General features: G+C 55.4%; 1 protein-coding gene across 1 annotated transcript; it reads left to right on the top strand.

The window, feature by feature from the left end:
- The first annotated feature begins 897 nt into the window (after positions 1-897).
- EXOSC10 (exosome component 10) lies at positions 898-21,715 on the top strand. Its single transcript, XM_045859760.1, has 25 exons — positions 898-1,032; positions 3,003-3,139; positions 3,807-3,930; positions 5,359-5,463; positions 5,744-5,909; positions 6,053-6,167; positions 7,346-7,421; positions 7,589-7,699; positions 7,932-8,075; positions 8,568-8,758; positions 9,987-10,143; positions 10,292-10,440; positions 10,621-10,671; positions 11,278-11,389; positions 12,689-12,739; positions 12,868-12,946; positions 13,036-13,148; positions 16,126-16,221; positions 16,489-16,563; positions 17,699-17,786; positions 18,704-18,777; positions 19,263-19,434; positions 20,391-20,452; positions 20,869-20,945; positions 21,574-21,715. Exons 1-25 carry the CDS (start codon positions 922-924, stop codon positions 21,602-21,604), a joined length of 2,667 nt encoding a protein of 888 aa, XP_045715716.1. The 5' UTR covers positions 898-921; the 3' UTR covers positions 21,605-21,715.
- Positions 21,716-26,756: the final 5,041 nt, after the last annotated feature.

Genomic DNA, 26,756 nt, shown 5'->3' with positions numbered 1-26,756 from the left:
ACACATGACCAGAGGAGTCAGGGGGCCTCGGGGTAAGTACAGCGGAGCATATGAAATGAGTGCTGCTTGTCAGTACCGGATCCAGTACAAAGAGACAAGGATTGAATCTTGACGGCGCTTTATTCAGACGCCTGCAATCTGAGAAGATGGCAGGTGACGTACTCTGGAAGACTGTCCTAACCTCTCATCTCAAGCTGACCTTTTGATAAGGAGAAGAAAGCATAGGTACATAGAACAAGAGGTGCTGTCCCGGGTCAGTGTTCCTAGTGCTTCTTTATCTGTAGATCAACAATTCAGGGACCATCTTCCTGGGCACAGAGGTTGACTTGCTCCCGGACCTCCTGGAGGCAAATGGTCATGCATTCCAGCTCCCAGAATAACAGCTTTCCCCGTGCATTAATCACTCAAGCCTATCAACCGAAGCTAACATCTTTAACGCCTGAGTTCCCCTCACATCTGGATGCTTTTTTCCAATGATTTGCCTACAAGGGGAAAGAAAAATGCGATGGTGGCTGGAAGGAGAGGTGGGGCGGAGGGTTGTTTTTTGTCTTTTTCGCTGGGAGAGACGCCTGCAGGTGAGGACGCTGTTAGGAATGAACCTGTAGCCGGGGGAAAAAGCGGATGATGCAGAGAGCCAAAATCAAGAGGGCGAAGGGGCCACAAACCAGGGCTTGGGAAGAGCTGCCTTTAAATAGGATAACAGGGTCCTCCGGGTCGCACCCTAAATCACAGGGTTGTTGGGATGACAAAGTATGAGGTTAAAGGAAAATGTAAAGTTCCCTGGGGAGCAAGCAACTCAGGAGTCACAGCTCAAATCCTCCAAGATCTTCCCCTAAGAACACGGCCTTCGCACATGCGTGGTGCGCTCAAGTCGCGTCCGACCGAGGCACTCTCGCGAGAAGACCCTTGCAGGCGGAAAAAATGGCGCCTCCCAGTCCCCGGGAATCTAAGGCCCCATCCGCCACGAATGAGGCCAAGTCGGATGAGGAGATGGTGCTACCGGGATTTCCGGACGCAGACAGCTTCGTGAAGGTGAGTTCCCGGTGTCTGGGGGCTCCGGGAGCCGCCCGCGGTAGGACGGAAGCAGCCCCGGGCCCTCTCCGCGGCCGCCCTCCGGGCCGCGCGCGCACCTCAGCAGAGCCCCGGGCGCCGGGCTTGATCTCTCCCTTCGCCCTCCGCGGACGGGGTCTCTCGCAGACTCAGAGGGTCGCCCCGCGTCCCAGGGCCCTTGTCCTCCCAGGTGAACCCATGCACCCCGATTGTGGAGAGCCCTCTCCACAGGAGTAAGGGCTTCCTTGTCACCCCGATGTTCCAGCCCTCGCGACCTCGCCCCTGCCCCGGGCTGAGCCACCCAGCCAACTCTCCGGAGGGGCCTGGGCAGCTTTCTGTTTCCCATGCCTGCCTCTGCATCCTCTCCTCCCGAGCTCCATCCCTACATCATCCGCAAACCTGGGCGTAACGTCACCTGTTCAGGTTGCCGCCGAACCTTCCTGCTCTGGGTACCGTAGCCCAGTTACCAACGCCTCCTCGAAGGAACGCAGAGAGGGTTCATTTAAACCACTTGTGTAACGCTGCTCCAGTAGGAACAAGCATAAAACTAGGTTTCAACAGCTCGTGCGTAGCTCTTCCCAAACCATGAAACGAAAATAATTTGTAAATTAGCACGACAGATTCCCCCAAACTCCACTCGCATCCTATCTGATTTCCGAATAGCAGATGCTACTATGAATTCATGGACTTGGCTTTGCAAACAGTTCCGGGACCACTAGCCATGGTCCTGACTCCGAGCGCTCGTGCTTAGGGGCCACAGTGTGTCCCACCCGCAATCAAGTTCCCGCTTCCTCTCTCTCTTCTTTCAGGGAAACCATTTATTACACAACTCGGCGGTGAAGTCATTTGCCCTTCACATGACCAACCATCTTTTATCTGCGACAGCCACGTCAGGGTTTTTCCCCATTACCACACAATTAAAATAGAGGACGACTTGGCACTCACTGAACCATAAGCCCAAGTCCAGTCGTGGGCAGTAGCAGTTACCAATTGGTCATCCAAAGGATCTAGACCAGGGGCGGCCAACCTTTTGGTGTCGCTGGGCCACACTGGAAGAAGAAGAGTTGTCTTGGCCCACACATTAAATACACAAACACTAATGAAAACAAACAAAAAAAAATCTCATGTTGTTTTAAGTAAATTTACAATTTTGTGTTGGGCCTCATTCACAGCCATCCCAGGCTGCATGCGGCCCACCAGCCACAGGTTGGATGCCCCTGATCTAGCCTATGCTCCTGTTGTTTTTGCATTTTTTTTAAATCTTCACCCAAGGATATGTTTATTTATTTTAGAGACAGACAGACAGACGCTGATTGGTTGCCTCCCTCATGTGCCCCAACCAGCGATCGATCCCACAGCCTTCTGGTGTACAGGACGACGCCCCAACCAACTGAGCCACCTGGCCAGGGCTTTGTGTTGTTTGTAGATGCTTGCCCAAATGAAAACACAAAAATAAATTCCTGTAGGAAACTCACGGGTCTGAATTTGAGTAGTGATAGTAATGGTAGCACTTACATGGCAGGTACTGTCTTACATGATTTTATTAGTTCATTTACTCCTCTCACTTCTATGGGGTAGGCATTTTCATCACGCCTGTTTTTCAGAGGAGGAAACGAAGATCCAAAACAATAAAAGAACATCCCCGAGATCACAATTAATAGGTAGCAGAGTCAAGATTCAAGCCCATGCCATTTTGAATGTTAGTCGTATTATGTATGTATTTGTTCTTTCTCCCCCCACTCTCCCAAGAATGTAAGCTCCAGAACTTGGTTGCATGTTCAACCTTGTATCCTCGGGGCTTGGGGTAAAATCCGCACTAAATGAATATGTAGGATGGCGTATCTTCATCGTCTAGCACAGAGTGTCATATATAGTAGATGTTGAAAACAGCGCGTCTCTGGAGCAATGGGGATACATGTTTAAAACATGGTTGTTTTTCTGGTTTTTGGCAGTTTGCTCTTGGGTCAGTAGTGGCAGTCACCAAGGCATCTGGGGGCCTACCGCAGTGCGGCGATGAGTACGATTTTTACCGAAGTTTTCCGGGCTTCCAGGCATTTTGTGAAACGCAGGGAGATAGGTTGCTTCAGTGGTAAGTACTAAATGCTGGGGGAGGTGGGGTTTCATGTTGAAAGTAATGAATATAATTTCAGGAAATTTGTTTTTTTTTTTTTACCATAATATTTTGTGCTATAAAGAGCTAGGAAATATAAAAATGAAAATAATGTATTTTGGTTAAGGAACCATTACTTGGTAAATTTTGAGTTTAACTTTTAAAATGTATGGACTTTCACACCTATAGACAATGAATCTCTTTTGATTAATATAGGACTTGAAAACCTAGAACCAAGATTCTCTCATACAACTCACGGAGTAACAAGTTTTAGCTTTCTAAAACTTGTTTTACAATAGACAATACACAAACAAGAATTTTTGTCTAGCTGTTGCATGACATATTTAGAGAATGTTTTAGAGTTCATGCTAAAACAGTGACTGCGGAGTATGTTATTTGCATAGTATTACGTATATTTTAGAATGTAAAGGCAGCTTTGAGGCCACTTCTTCCGCCCCTTCAGTTGGCAGGTGAGTTTTTAGTGAGATTTAGTGAGCTGCCCAAAGCCACACAGTGTTTTCAGTAAAAGTGCAAGTTTGATCATAAAATACTGGGAATGGTCCAAGCTGAGCCTTTCGAGCGCTCTCCCAGGTTGTAGACGGATTGGTAGAAGTGCACCAACGACCCTTGGCTCTCTTGTCCGCAGCATGAGCAGGGTCATGCAGTACCACGGGTGCCGGAGCAACATCAAGGATCGAAGTAAAGTGACTGAGTTGGAGGACAAGTTTGATTTACTAGTGGATACTAATGATGTTATTCTGGAAAGAGTGGTGAGTATTGCACCTGACTCTTAAGATGACTAACACGTGAAGAGCTTATGTATTATCAAAATATGAAAAGAAACCCAGGCACCTTAGGAAATGGAAAGGAAGTTTAGCATTTCTTGCCAATAACATTTCTTTCCTCTGATAATTGGCTTTTTCCCACCAAAATAACACAATTGTCTTCAAGTATGTCATTTAAAATATCACTGCCCAGCAGAAGCCTATTTCTTTAAGGGTTTTTTTTTAATGTAATTTTTAAAAGATTTTTTATTTATTCACTTTTAGAGAGGGAAGGGAAAGAGAGAGAGAGAGAGAGAGGGACATCAATGTGCGGTTGCTGGGGGTCATGGCCTGCAACCCAAGCGTGTACACACTGGCTGGGAATCGAACCTGTGACACTTTGGTTCACAGCCCGCGCTCAATCCACTGAGCTACGCCAGCCAGGACCTCTTTAAGGTTTTTATTGCTATGTAGAAAGAGGGGAAGGGAGGAAGCAAGAGAGGGAGAGAAACATCGATGTGCAAGAGATACATCAGTCTGTTGCCTCTCGCACGCCCCCAGCTGGGGACCTGGCCTGCAGCCCAGGCATGTGCCCTGACTGGGAGTCAAACCAGCAACCTCTCTGTTTGCAGGACAATGCCCAACCCGCTGAGCCACACCAGTCAGGGCAAGGAAGCCTATTTTTAGTATGCCTTATTATAAATCTACCTTCCAGATCTGCAAATCCTGTCTGTATGGCAAGAAAAGAGGCCCCTGGATGCAGAGCCCAACCAAAATTTAGTCTGTTTTTACTGTTATTCACAGTCTGCTACACACCCTGACTCACATGAGTGGAAGGGTATGTGGATCCTTTGGTCTAACTCACTGCCCCTAGTTCTACAGGAGAACGTTATTTACAGAAATGCACAGAGGTTGTTGAAAACAAACCCAGCCCTCTGCAGGTCCCGCAGATACTGTGTCCTGCTCTCCTGGCCCCTGCAGTCATCTCTTCCGTAGTGCGAATGCCCACAGACGTCCCCAGGGGCTCTCGTGTTTGGGAGCGCACGTCCTGCCGTGCTCCCCCCTTCGTCACCAGGGGGCACCTCTGTGTCAGTGGGGCCCCACCCGATTCTCCACGCCTGCTCCCACAGCGCAGAGCGGCTCCGTCCAGCCTCGCTCTCGCTGTGAATGCCAGCCTTCTGTGTCGGATGTGTGCCGTCCAGAATATTTCAGATAATCTTAAATCAGATTTGGGGTTTTGGCCCATTCAGAACTGGAGACAAGGGTTGGGAGTGGCTGCTTTCTCCCACCTTTGAGTAGATAATGCTTTAATTATCTGCCCTAAGTGTATATATTCTCACATATAATTCTCTAAATATGTCTCAAATCTTTTAGGTAGTTAACTCTATTAACCCTGAAAAGAAGGTACTAAGCTAATATCCCTTCCACTCGTAGGGCATTTTGCTGGATGAAGCGTCGGGTGTGAATAAGAATCAGCAGCCTGTTCTCCCCGCAGGATTGCAGGTCCCCAAAACAATCGTGTCCAGCTGGAACCGCAAGGTGAGGGCTGCTTTTCAGACTCACGAGAGCATCTGACGTCCGCTCTTGCCCGCCCTGGTCTGCATTCTCTTCTGCTCTGCGGGACGCAGAGCAGGCCGCCCTGTACTCCTCCTCACACACAGATGCACCCTCGTCACACCCCTGCACCCCAGTTTCCCACACACTCTCTCTCACGGACGGCTCTCGGGATGCTCTTCTCCCCCTGGAAGGCATGAGTTGGAATTTATCTTTTAATTCGCCAAGTTGCTATGATATAAAATGTCGTGTTTGTTGATTATAGGCAGGAGAATACAGCAAAAAGACAAAGTCTGAAACTTTCCGGCTCCTTCATGCAAAAAACATCATCCGACCCCAGCTCAGGTTCCGAGAGAAGATCGACAATTCCAACACTCCGTTCCGCCCTAAAATCTTCGTCAAACCCAACGCCCAGAAGCCCCTCCCTCAGGGTGAGTTATGCAGCTCTGCCTGGCGGAACAAGTAGGGGGAAGGGCTCCCTCCCACCTTTCCTCCTTCAAGGGGGAAACTAGCCCACCGGTGAGCGCATCCGCCTCCCGTGTGATGCTGTGTCTGTCGCTCCTTGGGCCCGCAGCGCTCTCCAGAGAAAGGCGGGAGCGCCCGCAGGACCGGCCCGAGGACCTGGACGTGCCCCCGGCCCTGGCGGACTTCATCCACCAGCAGAGGACCCAGCAGGTGGAGCAGGACATGTGAGTGCTCGCCCGGCTGCACTTCCCTGGGGCCGCACTGGGTCACGCTGGTCTTCGCGCCCCAGCTTCCGCTCTGCTTTACCTTTGTGAGTCGTGTCCATGAGCACCAAGAATAGGGAGTTTGTCAGCCGTGACCCCGGTGCTGCTGCTGCCCTCCCCGCCCCTCCCGCTGCTCAGACGCACACCAGAGTGAGAGGTGCTGACGCCCCCCAGACCCAGAACCGGGGCCCACATTCCCTCACCCTGGTTCCCCTTCTGCCCCTCTCCACCTTGCCCGCTAGGTGGGCACTCAAACAGTAAGCTTGGGCTCACTAATTAACTCGATAAGGAAAAGGCGTTTTTCACTGGCAGTACACGCATTTTGGAAAAACTGCTTAAAACAGACGAGAGGACTTTGCCCTCAGAATAAGGAGAAACAGGGATGAATGACAGCAGTGTTAGTGTTGGCCTGTCCCTCGCGCTCAGCGCGGCAGAGCACTCCTTCTGCCCCGGCTCCGCACCGCGAGGCCGTGGGCTGTGCAGAAGTAACGTTGACGAGGGGCAGCCCTGCCGGGGGGCCCAGAAACTCGGGGTTTGTCCGGGTGGATGCTGGAAGAGCAGGAAAAAGACTTTGTGTGACGCACAACCGCATCTGCCGCGCCCTCTCTCATCTCACACACAGTGTTACCCCAGACCACGAGGAACCTGATGTTTCACACTTTCGTTTCATCCACAACACCCCCCACACACAGTGTTTTGCAAAGAAGTGCTTAAATCCTTATAAGTGAAAGAGGTTTTTAATTATCCTACTTTAAGGGCAAGCAAGTATCAACTGATTTTTTTTTAAGATTTTATTTATTTATGTTTAGAGAGGGAAGGGAGGGAGATAGAGAGAGAGAGAAACATCAATGTGCAGTTGCTGGGGGCCGCGACCTGCAACCCAGGCATGTACCCTGACTGGGAATCGAACCTGCGACACTTTGGTTCGAAGCCCGCACTCAATCCACTGAGCTACGCCAGCCAGGGCTCAACTGATTTTTTTTTGACGCTCTTGAATTATCATTGAAATAATGATGCCTTTTATGTAGAGAAAATATTACCACAGTGGTCTTTTCTGATTGGTTTTTCCAAGGTGGGTAATGCAGTTTTCCCCTGAACCATGGAATTAATCAAAAGGGTTTTTCCTTTCATTCATTCAGATTTGCACACCCCTACCAGTACGAACTAGACCACTTCACGCCGCCGGACTCAGTCCTGCAGAAGCCACAGCCCCAGGTCGGTGCCTGGCCCGGTTTGCGGGCGGGATCGGAGGAGCGCGGGGAGGGTCCAGTAACTAGATTGTTGACGTGACTTTGGCTCTCCTTACACATCTTTAAAATAGTAGGCTATAACTCTAGGTCGTTCCTTGAACTCTTAATTCATTCCGTACCTTTGTGCTCCAGCTGTACAGGCCCGTGGGCGAGACGCCCTGCCACTTCGTGTCCTCCCTGGACGAGCTGGTGGAACTCAACGAAAAGCTCCTGAATTGTCAGGAATTTGCCGTGGACCTGGAGGTAACTCGTCAGTAAATGACTTGTCATGAAATGTTTACATTTTCTGTCAGTTCACCTACTAGAGAAGTAGAAAACTAATACTGATTTAAATCTGCTGGGGTTTTGTGGGGGGAGGGGTTGGCAAAAAGCGGTAACCCTAACAGTCTGCCTCGTAGCCGACTTCTCCAAGGCAGTGGAGGAGCAGCCGGCAAACCCGCTCTGCCCCCCCCTCCCCCCACCCCCCGTGTTTCAGCACCACTCGTACCGGAGCTTCCTCGGGCTGACCTGCCTCATGCAGATCTCCACCCGGACGGAAGACTTCGTCATCGACACCCTGGAGCTGCGGAGTGACATGTACATTCTCAACGAGAGCCTCACGGACCCAGCCATTGTCAAGGTCGGCCAGCCTTTCTCAGCTCTTGCCTGTGAATGCAAGACGCAAGTGCTTTTCATTTCACTCCTTCAACACAGACCCGGCAAAATTAAGAGAAATCCTTGTGATTTCCTGCACTAGGGTGCCACATGCTGAACTGCTCTTCTTCCTAAAGCTCCATCAGAACAGCGAGGTCTTAGCTCATCACCGCCCAGAGAAACGTGCGGTCACTTTGACGATTGTGGTGGCAAGCCCCTGCCATCAGGGTGGCGCGCGCTTAACGCCCGCCCTGGAGGCAAGCAGAGCCGTTTTCCCAGAATCCTTGGCTGTCAGCAGAGCGCACAATTAGGAGTGCGGAAGGCTGGGCCCAGAGGAAAAGCAGCAGTTAGAACTCAGCCCATCTTAATCTCCCTCCTGGCTTCTCAGTCAGTGTTCTGATAGCCTAGGGGCCGGGTTCGCGGCAGAGCGCGAGCGGCCCCTCTCTCGGCGACAGCGGGGCCCTGGTTCTGTGCGCAGGTCTTCCACGGCGCCGACTCGGACATAGAGTGGCTGCAGAAGGACTTCGGGCTGTACGTGGTGAACATGTTCGACACCCACCAGGCCGCGCGCCTGCTCAACCTGGGCAGGCACTCGCTCGACCACCTGCTGAAGCTCTACTGCGGCGTGGACTCCAACAAGCAGTACCAGCTGGCCGACTGGAGGATGCGGTCAGTGCGCTCTCTGCCGGGGGGGGGGGGGGGGGCGAGGTGCTGGGGGAGGTGCAGAGGGAGGTGCGGGCGCTCCTCGGCTCACCCGGGGCCTGTGCTCCGCCTGCGGCACCGGTCGGGTCTCGAGTTGAGCTGTTGTCATTGGTCCGAGTGACACTGGGCGTTTCAGTGCCGCGCCGCTGGGGGCCGTGCCAGGCTCTGTTACACTGTGCTTCCTGGCATGGTGGTCGCAAGGGGCGTGCCACGTCAGTGTTCGTCCATGCCGGTCTCGTGGGAAACTCACGCCTCCCGAGCAAGGGTGGGGGGGTGTGTGTGTGTGTCAGAGGACCTCCCGCAGGGGCGAGGGAGCTCTGGGGCCTGTGGCCGGTGCAGCCTGTAGTGAGTGTTTGTGACGGGGCTGGGGCCCGGATATACTCGCGGGCTCCCTGCTCAGCTGGATCCTTTTGCCCCTAAGGGTGCAGAGCTGTTGTACAAAGACCCCACTGAACTCTTCTCCAGTTCTGCATGCCAGCATTCCTAAATAGAACCTAAAGTCCAGACAGAAGAGGAAAACTGACAAAATCTAAAAGCCACGCCCTGTTAATTAACCCTCACCATGTGCCACACACTGTGCTGGGAACTTTCGGACACCGTCCTCTGTAATCCCACAGTAACCGGTGGGGGCCTTTCCGTTCTATAGGCGAGGAGAGCGAGCTCAGACTCAGAGCTGAGGTGGCTTGTCCGAGGTCAGGTGTCTGGAGCTGAGATGCGAGCTCAGATGACAGCTCTTCTTTTCTTTTTAAGACGTTATTTACTTACTTTCAGAGAGAGGTGAAGGGAGGCAGAGAGAGAAGGAGAGAAACAGCGAAAGATCTGTCGATCAGTTGCCTCTCGCACGCCCCCTACTGGGGACCTGGCCCAAAACCCAGGCATGTGCCCTGACTGGGAATCAAACCGGCAAGCGACCCTTTGGTTCACCAGCCGGCACTCAGTCCACTGAGCCACAGCAGCCAGGGTGACGGAGCCCTTATTTTCAACCACATCATCACCCTGCCCCCCTTTCTCCTCGGCTGCCAAGCCCAGGCTTGTCGTGTTGAGGTGCCAGGAAGGTTGATGGAACTATTGTGTTGGCCGTGAGGGAATCCTTCACAGCAAAAGGGGCCAAGCGAGTCCAAGCACCCTCAGCGTAGACAGATTGCCTTGCTGCTCCTGGGGAAATGAGTGGGAGTTTCCTCTCTCTCGATTCTAGACCTCTGCCCGAGGAGATGCTCAACTACGCCCGAGACGACACCCATTACCTGCTTTACGTCTACGACAAGATGAGGCTGGAGCTGTGGGAGCGGGGCAACGGCCAGCCCGTGCAGCTGCAGGTGGTGTGGCAGCGGAGCAGGGACCTCTGCCTCAAGGTAAAGCCCTGCGGCCGCGCACTCCCGGGCGCGCCCCTCCTCCTGGCGAGGCCCCCCACCGTCTCTCCTCGGCCGTTTGAAGGGCCCAGGGCACGGTGTTGGTTCGCATTGATCTCGAATGTGAGTGTTTTCACCTGACGTTTTGCAGAAATTCATCAAGCCCATCTTCACAGACGAGTCTTACCTTGAGCTCTACAGGAAGCAGAAGAAGCACCTCAACACGCAGCAGCTGACAGCCTTCAAGCTGCTGTTCGCCTGGAGAGACAAAACGGCGCGGCGGGAAGACGAGAGCTACGGGTAGGGGTGGGGGCCCCCCCGCCGTCTCTCTCGCACTGAGCCGGTCTGGTGACGAGGAAGGGACGTGCTTTTCCTCCGTCGGCCCCGAAAGCCGGTTCCCTGCTCCCCCGGGGTTACTGCGTGTAGTGGCACCTGCTGGCCGAGCGTGATGCAGTTTGCCCTTTGTGTGCTCTGTTCCAGGTACGTGCTGCCGAACCACATGATGCTGAAGATCGCCGAGGAGCTGCCCAAGTGAGTCTGAGGGCTGAGGGACAGGTTCCGACTGGCGGCAGAGACGCTCTGCCTCCAGGCTGACTCAGAGGAGATTAGCGTTCCGGGGAAGCGGCCAGTCCCCGGGGATTCGCTCTCTGCCCTTGGGCTGCCCTCCGTTAGGAAGTGCAGCTTCCAACCCAAGTGCCAGAGGCTGTGCCTTATGCCGAGTCCAGTGCCCGCCTCTGAGCCTGTGGCGTCAGCATCCACTTTCAGGGGCTCTGTCCTCTGTACTTCCTTCCAGACTAAGGCGCCCTGTGACTTGAAGTGTTTCAGGATGTTAACTGAAGTACAGAGTCTTGAGTTCACCCCGCTGCAGAGCTGCAGAGCTGCAGAGCTGCAGACCAGCAGAGCTGTGGCGCTCCTCTCCAGCTTCCCCATGAGCGGGGGGTGGGCTGTGAGGGGGGCCTGCTCACAGCCTGGGGCAGCCGAGCGCGTGTGGCAGTGGCCGGCCCAGGCCGCTGTGGCATGACCGTGGTGCCTTTGCCTTCCCCTTTGCCGTGGCGCTCTGGTCCTGCCTGGTCATTGTCCTTGTCCGGGAGCCTCTGAGGTCTTTCTGAGTGGCCATTTGCATGTTCTTGTCTTCAGGGAACCTCAGGGCATCATAGCTTGCTGCAACCCTGTACCCCCTCTCGTGCGGCAGCAGATCAACGAAATGCACCTTTTGATCCAGCAGGCCCGGGACATGCCCCTGCTCAAGGTGAGAAGACTTTCTGTAAAGGCTCTCAGCAGGCCGTTCTGTCTGCAGCCTCTCCCCCGTGTAGTCTCCCACAGACGCGATCCGGCCTCCGGTCTCTGAAAGGCCCGAGGAGATAGTAGGGGTTAGGAAACCCAGTGGGCGTGTCTTCTTTACCATGGTCACAGCTCCAGCTTATCCTGCTTAGGCCCTTATTGTTGATAATCCGACCACAAGTGGCGTCCGTCCGAGCCGGTCGCCGGTCGGAGGTAGTTAGCCGGCGGAATAGAAGGGAGCGGGGCTCTCAGGGCAGGGCGCTCGTCCGGAAGCCCGGATGCGGCCCAGGTGCGCGGGGCAGTGCCCCGGCGCGTGTGCCGGCCTCCGAGGGGGACAGGGAAGGACGGGCACGAGAGGCACCGTCCGCCGGAAGACGAGCTCGGTGGTGAAAACGGCTTCCGTTTCTCTTTGGACTCCACGCTGAGTGCTGCAGAGGTGTCCTCTGAGTGGCACGTGGACTTGGAGATGACGGGACTGGAGTCGAAGCCCGCTCGCTCCAAATATAAAGCCCAGGTAACTGGGAAGCTCTGAGAACCTTGGGTCGAAGTGGGGGATTCAGGAAAAGCTGCTTTTGTGAAGGAGGTTCTAAAGTCTAGACGAATGTAGTGAAAGCAGGAAATCCAACCCAAAAGACAGCTCCCGTCTCTGAGTGAGTGTGCGCTGCACAGGGACCGGTGCGTGTGCGTGTGTGTGCATGTGTGTGCATGTCTGCATGGGCACACGTGCACGCGCGCCGCCGTGTCGGCATTACAGTTCCAGTGGACTTGCATGTTTGGCCTGTGTTGTGCCGGGACAGTTTTACCGTGTCGCCTCGGCGGCGTCATCACTGCGTGCTAAGTCACGTTTGTAAGTTTTGGAAGACTCCTGATTCGGGAAGACTTAGAATTGGCGCCCTTGAGGAGAGAAAGAAGAGGCTCTGGGGACAAACACAGTCAGTCCTCCTGTTAGAGCTTCTTGGCTCCGCTGTCTGTCCGAGCAGAGAGAGAGAGAGACCCTGGTCACCGGGGACGACTCTCTCGGGCCCCTTGCCGTCCCCTCCTGCTTTGTGCCCGGTCGTGATGAGGGTCCTTTTCTTCCACTCTGCAAGCGGTCACTGAGCGCTCGGTGACCTCAGTGCCAGGCACCGGGAGGGACGAAGGGATGAAAGAAAGTCTCAGGCTCTTGGAACGCAGCCGGGGGAAGGCGTTTAGTCTACGCCCAGGGAAACACGTGTGCGCCGTCGGGTCAGGCCATGCGCCCCAACGTGCCCGTGTTTCTCTTCTGCAGTCGGAGGTCGCAGCCGGAGTGAAGAAGACCGGACCGCTGCCCAGCCCCGAGGTAGGGCGACGCGTCCGCGGTCTCTTCCTGGGGAGGGCCCCGCCAGCCGGCACCCCACCCCACCCTACTGGGAAGGCCCGAGCACCCACCGGTGCTTCACGGCGGCCTGTGGCTTCTGTCTGGTGCAGAGACTGGAGAACGTGCTCTTCGGACCTCACGACTGCTCCCACGCCCCTCCCGACGGCTACCGCATCCTCCCGACCAAGGGTAACGTCGCGGCCTCCGGAGCAGCAGAGAGGCGAGGCTGTTGGGTGCCGCCCCGTGGGCGCTGACCGGGCTCGCTTCCGTCCCTGCAGGGCCGGCGCCCGTGCAGAGACAGGCAGGCCTCTTCCCCGACGGGAGCGGAGAGGACGCGGCCCTCCTGGATTCCAAATGCCTCATCGCCTCCGCGGTCATCACGATATTTAACGTAAGTCTCGCGGGCACGGCAGGGGGGTGAGGCAGCTCTGCAGGGGTTTGCGGGGTCACTGCTCCTGGAGGGCCACTGCCGCCTTCTGACTAGTGCCCAAAGGAAAGCCCGGCCGCAGTGGGGTTGGCGTGGGGGCAGGTTGCAAGGTGCTTCGCAAGTGCCCCTCCGGACAAGGGCCTCCGTGAGAGGTGGATGAAGGATTCTCTCTGAGCTCGGTGTAGAGGAACCCTAAAGGAAGGATTGTAATCTTTTTTTAAAAGATTTTATTTTGAAAAGATTTCACTTACTTATTTTTTAGGGAGAGAGGAAGGGAAGGAGAAAGAGAAAGAGAAACATCAATGTGTGGTTGCCTCTGGCATGCTCCCTACTGGGGACCTGGCCTGCAACCCAGGCATGTGCCCTGACTGGGAATTGAACCAGTGACCCTTTGGTTCGTAGCCTGTGCTCAATCCACTGAGCTGCACCAGTCAGAGCTATTTGTTTACTTTTTAGATAGATGGAAAGGGAGGAAAAAAGAGAGGGAGAGAAACATTGATGTGTGAGAGATACATTGACTGGTTGCCTCTAACATGCCCTCTGCTGGCGACCTGGCTCACAACCCAGGCAGGTGCCCTGACTGGGAATCGAACCAGCGACTCTTTGGTTCACAGGCCAGTGCTCAGTCCACTGAGCCACACCAACCAGAGCAAGGATTGCAATCTTTTTTTTTTTTTTTAATTTATTGATTATGCTATTACATTTGTCCCTTTTCCCCCCTTCCCTCCCCTCCACCCTGTACCCCCTCTCCCAACCACGTTCCCCCCCTTTAGTTCACTTCCATGTGCAATTCTTATGAGTTCTTTAGCTTCTACCTTTCCCGTACTATTCTTGCCCTCCCCCTATCTATTTTCAACCTACATTCTATGCTACTTATTCTCTATACCTTTCCCCCTCCCCCTACTCCCACCCCCCTGTTGCTAGCCCTCCATGTGCCCTCCATTTCTGTGGTTCTGTTCCTGTTCTAGTTGTTTACTTAGTTTCTTTTGGTTTTGCTTTAGGTGTAGTTGTTAATAATTGTGAGTTTGCTGTCCTTTTACTATACATGTCTTTTTCTTTATCTTCTTTTCTTAGATAAGTCCCTTTAGCATTTCATAAAATAAGGGCTTGGTGATGATGAACTCCTTTAATTTGACCTTATCTGAAAAGCACTTTATCTTCCCTTCCATTCTCAATGACAGCTTTGCTGGATAGAGCAATCTGGGATGTAGGTCCTTGTCTTTCATGACTTGGAATATTTCTTTCCAGCCCCTTCTTGCCTGTAAGGTCTCTTTGGAGAAATCAGCTGACAGTCTGATGGGAACTCCTTTGTAGGTTACTGTCCCCTTATCTCTTGCTGCTTCTAGGATTCTCTCCTTCGTTTTTACCTTGGCTAATGTAATTATGATGTGCCTTGGTGTGTTTCTTCTTGGGTCCAACTTCTTTGGGGCTCTCTGAGCTTCTTGGATTTCTTGGAAGACTGTTTCCTTTGCCAGATTGGGGAAGTTCTCCTTTATTATTTGTTCAAATAAGTTTTCCACTTGTTGCTCCTCCCCTTCTGGTACCCCTATAATTCGAATGTTGGAACGTTTAAAGGTGTCTTGGATGTTCCCAAGACTCTCCTCGATTTTTTTAATTCTTATTTCATCATGCTTTCCTGCTTGGTTGATTCTATCTTCCTTCTGGTCCACTGTATTGTTGTGAGACTCAGATTCCTTCCTTTCTCTATTGGCTCTCCTCCGCGTATCTTCCTGCATCTCTTTTATGGTAACCTGCATCCTTTCATCTAAATTGCGCCCAAAATCAACCAATTCCGTGAGCTTTCTAATCACCAGCGTTTTGAACTGTGCATCTGATAGATTGGCTATTTCTTGGTCGCTCAAAAGGATGAGTCCTGGGGGACTGATCTGCTCTGTTGCAGACATGTCTTATGTCTTTCCCTGTCTCTCTTTTTTTTTTTTTTTTTGGTCTGGTCGCTCTTGTTAAGGTGGGGGGCGGAGCCTTAGGTGTTCACCGGGGCTGGGCGCCCCAGTCCCTAGATTGTGACGTTATATGTGGGGGCGGGGGCGGGGGCGGGAGGGAATCAATGGCGGCAGTTCAATTCTCCTGGGCCCAGACCTTTCCCCGGGCTCCTGGGTTGCGAGCTCTGCCCTGGTCCACAATCGCTGCCCCACTGGTTCCGGCAGCCGCAGCGTGCGTACTCAGGGTCCACCGCTGCGTTCCTGCGTCCCGATGGCTGTCGCGCCGATTCCGAGCCAAATTTCCCCCGACCTCCGTGCGCTGCCGACCCGCGCCAGCCCCGCGCCCGCTCGGCTCGTTGTCTCCTACCAGTCTGCATGTACGGGTCTACTTCAACTTCTTGGCTGTCCGACTTCCATTCAGATGAATCCCCTGTCGGTTCTGGGTGTTATGCTGACTGTATTTTATTGTTGTTGTAATCTTGGTTGTGCGAGGAGGTACGGTGCGTCCACCTATTCCTCCATCTTGCCGGAAGTCCAGGATTGCAATCTTGACTCATGGGTGAGGCACTCACGGGTGGCAGGGTGGAGGGCGTGGGCTACAGTGAAACGCAGCAGGACTATTCCCTATACATTACATCTCACATGCCTTGTGGATTGTAAGGCGCGATGCCTTTCCTTTCCACCCCTCTTCCCTCTCAGGCGTGCGTTTCCTGAGCTCGAAGGGGCCCCACGAGACTTAAAAACCAGGAGCAGTGGGCAGTGGCCGCTCACCTCGGGCCGGCCCCTGGTCCGTCTCCAGGGCCCCCGTCTCTCTGACGTGTCCGTGAGCCCCAGCGGCCCGTCCTGGTCTCACTGTCCCCCGCTTTAATGAACGTCCTCTCAACAAATGCGTCAGGTGCCCAACAGCGTGGTGTCACGGGCCACTCCAGTGCCCCACACGTCACGACGCGGTCACCGTGTGAGAGGTCACCGTGTTGAGAGGTCGTTTCTGGCTTCTGCAGGAGCCCAGTGCTGAAGAGAACAGGAGGGGCCCCTTAACGGTCGCCCAGAAGAAAGCGCAGAACATCATGGAGTCCTTTGAAAACCCATTCAGGATGGTGAGTGACGGCGCGGTAGGGGTGACAGAGGGTCTGCCGGGAAGGGTAGCCGAGGGCCCTTGGAGTGCCCACAGGGCTCGGGGGGCAGTGAGGTCTCCCGAGGCGAAGCCGGCAGGAAGGCCTCACGGAGTCCAGTCCGCCGAGGCCGCCGGGCGGGCGCCCCGAGCTGAGGCCTCCAGAGATAGAGCCGGCCAGAAACCCCTCTGGGGGCCCCGGGCCCGGGTCCCGTTGCCTCCAGCACCTCACGGGACCGTCTCCGTTCCCCAGTTTCTGCCGTCGCTGGAGCACCGCGCTCACGTGTCCCAGGCCGCAAAGTTCGACCCGTCATCAAAAATCTACGAAGTAAGTGGACTTGTCAGGCTTTCTAAGACAGACTTTGGAAGGAAGGGGGACTTCTTACTTCTGTGAACCAGTTCCTGTTGTAAACAAGCCCGTCTGTGAACCCCTGGAAATGAATGTAAAACCCTTCCTCTACAAGCGTTTCCAGAGAGAGGGGCCGGAACTCTAACCCAGTTCTCAGAAGCATTGGGGAGCCTTTGAGAAGCAGGTCCTTGGGGGCGTTTTTTTGACTTGTTTTTCGTCTTTTAAAGTTGAAGTTTAACTTACATGTAGTGAAGTACTCCGGTGTTAACTGTACAGCTTGATGCATTTTTGTATTTGAGTATTACTTTAAGGCTCTTGCAGGTGACAGCTTAAATTTTGAAACACTCTGTTTTATATTGTTTGGTTTGTTTTAACAGCATTATGAATAAGAATAAGGAAACACCTTCCCCGGATCCCCATGCGATGCTCCTGGGAGCCAGCGCGTTAATTGTTAAAAGCCTCCTTCCTCCCTGCAGGAAGTCCCGCCCCGGTCAGACGGGCGGCCTGGCTCCCTCTGGCTCACCAGCCGCGCCCGAGAGTCGGGCCTCGCCCCGCCGGGCCCCAGCCCCGCCGCTGGTGGTCAGCGCGTTGTCGTTAGAGACGGGAGTCAGGCGGAGGCTCTGCCTTCCCTCCTCCTTCCCCTGCCGGGTGTGGCGCGTCCCCCAGCCGTCCGCCCCTTACCATGCTTACGTCTGCGGCCACCTAGATGTGTGCTGACGCCACGGGGACACGTGCTGTCGCCAAGAAGCACAGCGGGCTTGCACAGGTCCCGCCTCGCGTTCCAGCCCAACCCCCCCCCCCAAGCCACGTGTGTCCCTTCGGACACGTCGTTCGGCCCTGGGAGCCGGGTGCCCAGGGTTACGGAGGGCTGGACGGGATGCTGACGTGAGCGCGCCGGCCCGGGGCCTGGGGCCGTGGTGCTGCGTCCTCCTGCACGAGTGTCGCTGATAAAGCCAGCATGGGCCTTGACTTTCCGTGTCACCAGATCTGGAATTTGTGACTCAGAATGTGTGTGGTTCTTAGGCTAGTGTGCTCTGCATCGCCTCATTAAAAAAAAATAAAGCATTCCCAGGTGGCTGAGTTTTGGAGTTTTTTTGTTTTGTTTTCATTATAGATCAGCAACCGCTGGAAGCTGGCCAGCCAGGTACAGGTACAAAAAGAATCTAAAGACACTGCCAGGAAGAAGGCAGCTGAGCACACAGGTAGCACTCACTTCCTTGTCGAGCCGGCCAGGCCGAGGTCCGTGTTAGGGAGCAGCGCCGGCTCGCCGGCCGTCGTGGGGTGCGCAAGGCGCCGGGCACCGCCACAGATGGCACTGGTGCAGCCACTGCCCCGGGCGTGCCTTCCCCTGAGGGACAGTGGGTGGTGCACCCCCAGGCGTGCGTCCGGTCGGATGGCAGGAGGCCTTACGCGGAGAGGGGGGCAGGAGGTGCCGGGTGGAGAAGCCCAGGGGGCGCAGGGGGAGGCCGGGGGTGAGGGGGGCTCCGGTGGGCACGGCAGGCAGGCGGGGCGGCCTGCGAGGGCTGTGAGCGGGGGCGTGCCGCGACCGGGCGTGCTCTCTGGGCCAGCCGCTCTGGCTGCCCGTGGAGAGCGGAACGTAGAAGGCAAGGACGGGAGCCCATAGGGGACACGGTGGTCACGGAGGTGAGGGGGTGCCAGCTGGGTGTCAGGGCAGCGAGGAGGCGGCAGCAGCTGCTGTCAGGACTGGGTGCTCCTGTGGTAGAGCCGCCCGCGTCTGGGGAGCAGTCTGGTGTGGGGGGTGAGGGCACCTGGGGGTTTGTCCTGAGCGCTAGGAGGACGGGGTCGCCGTCGAGGGGCTGAGATGCCAGAGGGGCCCGTGCCATGCCGGAGAGGCTTTGTCTCCGGTCCTCGGCGAGCTGTGGCTGGGGCTCCTGCTAAACGTCCTCGGGAGACGGCAGACAGGCCCTGGGTGGTGGCTCGGGTTCCTGGGAGCGGAGCAGGTCTGGGGGCGGCGGCGGCGGGGGATCGCCAGGTTGAGAGGGGGTGGCCGTCCGTCGGAGACCGGTGACCAGAGAGAGGGAGGTGGGACCGGCTGGGGAGGCTGAGGGGCAGGGGGCGGGTCCACCCACAGCCCCGCCCACCGTTCTCTCTCTTGCAGCTGCCCGGGACCAGGCTGTCCAAGAGTTCCAGGCGGCGGCGGAGCAGGCCGTGTCTGTCCGACGGCAGGCTGCCGTACGTGCTGGCCCTTCTGCTTTTCCTTTTGAGAAATGAGGTGCCCCTGGTCACTGTCAGGTGGTCCCCAAAGATCAGGAGGGTTCCCCATGCTTCGAGTTCAGTGCTTTTGGCTCTCCCATTCATCTTGACTTGCCAGTTAGTGCCTGCCTCGTGTCTCTGGAACAAGTTTATATTGTAACTCCTCCGAGATGGCTTCTTCCACCGGGTTTACATAAACAGACCAGGCCACTGCCGGGGAGCGGGCAGGTGTTGCGGTGCACGGCGCTCTCGGCCTCAGCAAACACCCCACCTCACTCCAGAGTGCTCTGGGGGGCTGGCCCCTGCCTTTCCTAAATGCCCGGGTGTCAGCCTCCACGCAGACTCCAGCCCGCCCCCCATTCCCGGTCACTGAGCCCACCTTCACAGCGTGGGAGGCACCTGGGCCCCTGCAGTGTGCTCACGTACTTCCGCGCTTCCTTCCCGTGCGTGTGTGCTGCCCACAGCTGGAAAATGCCGCCAGGAAGAGGGAGCTGGCAGCAAGCGACCCAAGGACCGCAGAGCAGGGACAAGAGAAGAAACGACTCAAAATCTCCAAGAAGCCGAAAGATCCAGAGGCACCAGAAAAAGAGTTTACGCCATATGACTACAGCAAGTCGGATTTCAAGGCCTTTGCTGGTGAGGCCAGACCGGGTGCCCTGGGAGGGGCGGCTGTCCGTGGTGGGTGGGGCGGCTGTCCGTGGTGGGTCGGGTAAAGAGAGAGCCCCAGAACTCGTGCAGCGAGCCCGGGAAACTGCAGGGACTGGGCAGAAGCCCCGCCCACCGCCCCAGCCTCCTGCCACCAGAGCAGTTTATAGCCAGTGAACGCCTGGGCTGAGTGGCGTCGCCCTTCCCCGTGATAGCGCGGGTCCAGAAACACTTGCTCGCTCTCTCGCACACAGCAGGGCTCTTGTTTGTTGAAGGAACCTGTCCTGACTGGGTGGCTCAGCTGGGCTTCCTCCGCAGACAGCGAAAGGTCGCTGGTCAGACCCCCTGTCGGGGCACAGTCCCCACCTGGGGCTGTGGATTCAGTCCCCAAGGCAACCTATCGATGTTTCTTCCTCACGTCACTGTGTCTCCCCCTCCTTTTTTCCCTCCCTTCCCCTCTCTCTAAAAATAAATAAGTAAAATCTTTTTTAAAAAGGGTTAGACAAAACCTGGTTCCCGTGAGATGGAGCTCGGGTTGGTCCCTCAGCGGGTGGGAGCCCACCCACTTCACATGGCGTTTCTGACCGCCGGCCTCCTTGCCGGCACGTTCCTCTGGAGACGGGCGAGGCAGGGCCGGGCGGTGGCCGCGGCCCAGGTTACCGGCGGGGGCGGGGCCTCGCGCAGAGACCAGAGCGGGTTTCCTTGGTGTGAAAGTGGCCAGCACGTTAGCGCCCGCCCTCCCTCCTGAGAGGGGGTCTGTGAGCCTGGTGGCCCGGCTGCGGGGAGAGTGACGTGTGACTGTGACGTGTGGCTGTCATCAGCCATAAGCCCCCGTCACGAGGGGCCGCACACTGACGGCCCGCACTTCCAGGGCGTGTGCGCCCAGCCCAGGAAGGGGCCCGCGGTGTGTGTGACCCCACTCACCCAGTCCCTCTCCCGCCTTTCAGGCAACAGCAAGTCCAAGCCTTCTGCCCAGTTCGACCCAAACAAGCAGGCCCAGCCTGGCAAGGTAGGAGGCGCGCTCGAGAACTCGGCGTGCACGTGGCGCGTGTTTTCTGACCTCTTCCCACCCCGGGACGTCGGTTCGCTGGGAACCTGTGCGTGTCTCTGCCCTCACCTCCCTGCTTCCCAAGCACCCACAGTGCCCACCGACTATTCCGGCAATTAAAGCACTTTTCAGAGACTGTAGAGGCGGACACGGGGTGTCGAGGGCTGTCTTCCTGTGCCGGCTCCCGTGGGAACTAGTGCTGCAGGCCAGGGCGCCCCTTCCGGCGCCAGCACAAGCCCGCATCCGCCCCGCGTGGGCGTTGGTGCCCGTCGGTGCCAGGCGGGGCCGGAGGTTTGGCATGCAGAGCGGGGGCCCAGTTGCGAGGAAAGCCGGCACTCTGGCGGTGCCAGAATCTTGCCTTCTGTGCTTCTTTTCAGAAATGTCTTGCAGCCAAGAAACTCAAACAGCCAGTGGGAAACAAAAGCATGTCCTTTCCAACCGGAAAGTCAGACAGGTACGTGGTAGGGGCTCACGTGCCTCGGCAGGAAAGATGCCGAGAGCGCCTCCCGGGACCAGATGCCCCTCTCCCTTTGACTTGGGGAGAAGGAGGTGGGCAGAGGGTCGCTGCTGTGTCCTGTGACCCACAGTCCAGTTGTTTGACCCCCTCCCCCTACTGCCAGTTTCCCAGGGCCGCCCCAGAGCAAATCAGACTGCAGCTTAGCTAGATAAGCCTGTTTCTGAGCACTGAGATAAAAGTCAGCATGCAAATAGCGTGGGTTATCTCTGTTGAATGTTTTATTTGGAAGTATGAAATCCTGCTCCTCAGAGCAGACCCTGAGGTTAGAGGGCCCAACCCCAGGGTGCGGCGTGACATGACGGGGACGGGACCTGCCTGATCTCGGTCAGCTCAGCCAGCCCGAGCTGGGCCTCGGAGCGCCTGCCCGGCCCACACTCCCTGGGGTGGGCGGCGGGTGGGGAGGGCGGGGGCTGCGTTGCTGCCCTGCTCAGTTCTCCAGGGCCCCAAACAAACCGTCCTCCCGCAGTCTGCATCATTGGGGTCTGCCACCGTTCATAAACCAGCTGAGAGCAAACACCCAGCCAAAGTGGAAGAAGCAACTTCTGTTTTCACGCTCTCTCTGCAGGGGTTTCAGGCACAGCTGGCCAAAGAGATAGTGCTGGAAGAGACCCTTGGACCCCCCCAGCGGGCTGGAAGCACCAAATGGTGGTGTTGGTTTTGTACAGACTCGTTTTTAAACCATTAAAAATAATTCTTACCGGAAGAAAGCTGGTCCCTGGCTTTTCTTTGCTGCCACCACGGCGCTGGCAGGAAAGGGCAGGCCCTGTCCCGTTCGGACTGCCCCCTCGGCCGCCCCCCTCCGCGGGTGAGTGTGCCCTGGGAGAGACCGGAAGCCCCCGAGGCACAGCGTGGGGGATCTCCCGTGACTCAGCAAAGGGCGGCGCCCACACTGCAGAGAGCACGACGCCCAACTGACTCCGGGTCGGGAGGGTCCCGGGGCCACTCTCCTTCCTGCACACGCGTCCAGACAGGGTGGCGGGAGCCCCGTGGTCCGAGTGCCATTGGGATGAGGGGCTGGTGCGGCGCTAGAACCGCACCAGCGGTTCTACTCTCCGAGGGCCCGGGCCCTCCCTGTCCTTTCTCTTCTCTTTTCCTTTCAATTCTGCTTTTCCCCGGCTATAAAATCATGGCATGTTCATTATACATATGTAGAATGTGTATGTAAGTATTTTTTAAGACTTGATTTATTTATTTTTAGAGACAGGGAAAGGTGGGGAGAGAAACATCGATGTGCATCAATCGGTTGCCTCTTGCACGCCCCCAACCGGTGACCCGGCCCACAGCTCAGGCCTGTGCCCTGACTGGGAATCGAACCAGCGATCTTTCAGTTTGCAGGCCGGCACTCAGTCCACTGAGCCACACCAGCCAGGGCTGTGTATGTGAGGTCCGTCCAGAAAGTATCCAGCCATGTAACACCAAAAAAGCTATTTATTGAAGAAAATACAAGAATCAAGAAAGATTGTACACAGAATAATGACGCCTCAGTCCCCTTCAAAGTAGGCACCTTGGGGTCTCACAGAGTTCCAGTCGTCATCGGCCGTCCTGTCTTGTTTTCCTGAATCTCATCAATGGTCTGAAATCTCTTCCCTTTCAAAGCTGATGTTAGTTTTGGGAAAAGCCAGAAGTAGTCGCAGGGCACCACATCTGGGCTGCAGGGGGGCTGAGTCACCTGGGCGACCTGATGTTTCGCCAAAATACTGCACGGGACATGATGTCTGAGCGGGCACATTGTCATGATGAAGCTGCCAGTCACCAGTTGCCCATAGCTGCGACCCTCTGAATCATCCAAATAGTTTCCACGGAGGAATGTTCAAGCTTAACGCCAAATTCAATGCAGATTCGTTGCTCTACCCACTCATTTTAAAGGTGACGGCCCCACAGTACCCATGCTCACTCAACGGCAGGTACTGCCCCCACTGACTAGTACAGCGAGGGCGTCATTGTTCACGCATGCGCATTCCAGTCCACTCTCCCTGGCTGCCAGGTTAGATGGATGTCACGCCCAAACCGTCCACGTTTTATTGACAATGGCTGGACTTTCTCCAGACAGGCCTCGTGTACGTAACTTACAAACTTGGATTTCTGTTTCTACTATTTTTTACCTTTAAAGATTGTTTCTCATTCTAAAATGGATTTTAGCTCATCCCCATTATTAAACATAGATGTTTCCATTGTTATACTTGTTAAAATAATGCAGCATATGGAACGTGTATAAATTTGTGACTCAGTCTCTGGCTATGTCTTTAGAATTCCATTTGATTTTCATCCTGAGGTGGGCTATTAAGTCAAGAAAACAGAATAATGCCATTCTTTTTGTTTTCACAAATAATTAAACAATGAACCTATTTTCTTGGAATTTTTCCCACAAATTATTGGGAAGGCTGCCTGCCGTACCCTGGGGGCTAGGGGGCCAAATCAGGTGCCACTCTGCCCTGGGGGTGCAGCCGGTGAAGCGGAGCGGCCAGCAGCCCCGTCCCAGAGTGGGCTGGGCTCCGTCCCAGAGTGGGCTGGGCTCCGTCCCAGCCCGGAGGGGAATGGCTGAGACAGACAGGAAGGCCGGACTCCCAGGGGCTGAGCCAAAGAGATGCTTTCCCCCCTCTTCTGCAAGTGTGGTCAGCGCGGAGAGCCAGTGTGCACATGGGCGGTCCTCAGCCTCTGGCTCCTCCCATCCGGTCGCTGGGACAGGCCTTCAGCTGCACGGGCTCCACCCACCTGTCCTCACTCCGGTGGCTGCAAGGAAGGGGGGGGGGAGGGAGCGCGCACCCAGCCTCCCTCTCAAAGGATGCTGCCCATTTCCACGTCCCACTGGCCGTAGCCTAGTCGCACGGCCATGGCAAAGACACTGGGAAGTCACTTCAGCGCCCACATGCCCGGCTAAAGTCACAGAATTCTGTCCCAGAGTTCGGACACCACGGACACTGAAGCATGGGAAGTCTTCCTAAAAATGGCAGAGCCTCCGCCATCCAAAGTGGCCAGAGGGGAACTTTTAAGAGTGAGAAATGGCCCTGCCTGGTGTGGCTCAGTGGGTGGAGTGCCGGCCTGCAAAGCAAAGGGTCGCTGGTTCGATTCCCAGTCTAGGGCACATGCCTGGGTTGCAGGCCAGGTTAGCTCCCCTGTAGGGGACACGTGAGATGCAACCACACATTGATGTTTCTCTCTCTCTCTTTCTCCTTCCCTCCTCTTTTCTCTAAAAATAAATAAAATATTTAAAAAATATAAATAAAATTGCCCTGGCTGGTGTAGCTCAGTGGATTGAGCGCGGGCTGCGAACCAGGCATCGCAGGTTCGATTCCCAGTCAGGGCACATGCCTGGGTTGCAGGCCATGGCCCTCAGCAACCACACCTTGATGTCTCTCTCTCTCTTAAAAAAAAAATAGTAACTCTTAAAAATATATATATATATATATATATTTATATATATATAAAAGTGAGCAATGATCTCCTAGTGCAGGTGGCCCAACGAGGCTTCGTGAAATGCGTGCGGAGCCGGACCTTGGAGGGAGGGGAGGCCCGAGAACCTTGCGGTCGGTGCTGCTCGGGCCCTGAGAGAGACCAGCCGGGAGCCGGTTAGAAGGCAGAGGCCCCGGCTCCACCCCAGGCCTGCCCAGCAGTGTCGGGGTGAGCCCAGACACCAGGACTGAGCGAGGAGGAACCTCTCGAGGGGGTTCCTACGCGAGCCCAAGTCCAGAACCACTGTTGTCCGCGAGGCTGTGCGCCCCAGCCCTTGCCTGGTGGGGCGCAGCGGGAGCCCCATTGACCCAGGGTGAGAGGAGGAAAATGCGTTGTTTCTCACAGAGCTCTGCAAAATGATGCTGGTCCCTTATTCAGAAATTATCCTTAGTAGTTTTTTGTCAGTGTGTGTTTGCCTTTTTTGAAAAGGCCAGCGGGGGTGGGAGGGGGATTATAGACAGGGGTTGAGGTCTTTTCAAGTGTCCTTTCTTGCAAAAGAAAAAGTTGGCAACCCAATGCCAGTCCCCAAATGTGTTTTGGAACTTGTCCTGGCCCATGGAACCCTGAAGTCCAGGATTCTGCGCCACGGGATGAAGACGCGGGCCTGGGGACGTCTGGGCAAGTGTGTGTGGGGGGGGCGGGGGTACTTGGGTTGCTAAGGACGGGGTGGCAGGTGGGGGGAGGCTGGTGGGAAACCGCTCAGCGACTCTGAACCGGGGAGGCCGTGCGGGGGCCTGCGCGCCGGGAAGAGGGATCCGGCAGGGCTCTGGAGGTCGGAGGTGGAGAGCATTTATGAGCAACAAGGCCCTTTGCTGGCTGCTGTTTGTGGCGCCTGGGGCAGCTTGCCATGGGCATTTCCAACCAAGTAACACCACAGATTAATAAAACTGGTTCTGCCTAGCCGAACACCAAGCTTAAAAAAGGACTTTCAAGTGCTGACTGCCAAAACGTCTTCGCCAGTGACAGGCCGCACTGTGGGGCAGCCCCGCTGAGACCATCGCCTTGGCCGTAGCCACTGGCCCAGCTTTCCCCGCCGCCCCTTTTATAAACCGTCCACCTTGAGGAACTGAGGTAGTCCGCCCACTAGACAGTAGCGCTTTGAACTGAATTCTCCATGCCCATTGGTCTGTGCTCTACCCAGGTTTTCTCCGGCCTGATTCTCCATGTTAGTTGTGAATTTAACTGGGCAGCGTAACTATGGCAATTTCTGGCCAAACTACAGTTTTCCTCCTTGTGACCTGAAGTTGGGTGACATTTCTGGGCTTGTGGTCCTGTACTTCTGGGGACTTTCTGGCCTGGAATTTATTCAGGGCTTTTGTGTTCCAGAGCTTGGAAAATTTGCAGTTAGCTCTACACACTGGCCTAGAAATCCTATTTGCTGTCCGTGCTTGAAGCAAGCTGACAGTCTCACGTTTGGGGGCAAAGGGTGTGTCACGTTTGGCCTCTCTCGTCTGAGGATGTACACGCAGGGACGGTTCTGTTCATCTTGCAGGAGGGGTGGGACGGACTTGATCCTCCACCGCCCCCCTGTGCAGTGTCCCAGGAATGCCAGGGCCCCTGTCTGGGCTCCACGGTTCGGCACCTAAACGAAAGTCGAGTCAGCTGATTCCATAAGGTGCCTGGACTGGGGTTTGGGCTTCCCACTTCCACTCAGTCTCTGACCCAGCGCTGCCAGCGCTCGGGACACACTGTCCCGAGTTGCAGGGGCTTACAGTCTGGCTCGGGGTTCAAGCCAGAGCAGAACACTGAGCAGGCGATCCCAAGTCAGATAGAGACATGAAAGTCTGGATGTTGGAAGTACAGGCTGCAGTGTGAACACCCAGGTACAGGGCTGGGGCCAATGAAGCCTGTTGCGACTGGATACAGCGGTTGATAGTATCTTATCTGTTGCGTGATCCTTCGAGAACCAGCGCACCACCCCAGGTCCAGTAACGGTTCCAAGGAAGCTATCTGTTAGCGATCTTGATTCACTTCCCTTTTAAGAAGTTTCAAGTCAACAAGGACACATTGTTGCTGTAAGGCTTGAGGCTGCACTAACAGAAAAACACTGTTGTGTTACTCATTTGGGGTTAATAGACAGGGAACATGCTTTCTACTTTCAAGTGGAGGCTGCAAAACACCTCCTGTGCAAAAAACATCCCTGTCATCATGTCACCAGTAGGTTACACCAGTCTCATCTCCCTGCCTTGGCATGCAAAGCACTAGCTTGCAGAGCAATTAGCATTTAATACTTGGTAATTCGCATGCTTAATGTGATTCTGATAAGTGCCTTGACGTTGCCATAAAAACAGAAAGCAC

Source organism: Phyllostomus hastatus, unplaced genomic scaffold (genome assembly GCF_019186645.2).
Source record: "Phyllostomus hastatus isolate PE091 unplaced genomic scaffold, TTU_PhHast_1.1 phas_scaffold_182, whole genome shotgun sequence".
Lineage (NCBI taxonomy): Eukaryota > Metazoa > Chordata > Mammalia > Chiroptera > Phyllostomidae > Phyllostomus > Phyllostomus hastatus.
Note: the sequence above shows the minus strand (reverse complement) of the source record. Positions and strands in the feature narration are given on the sequence as shown.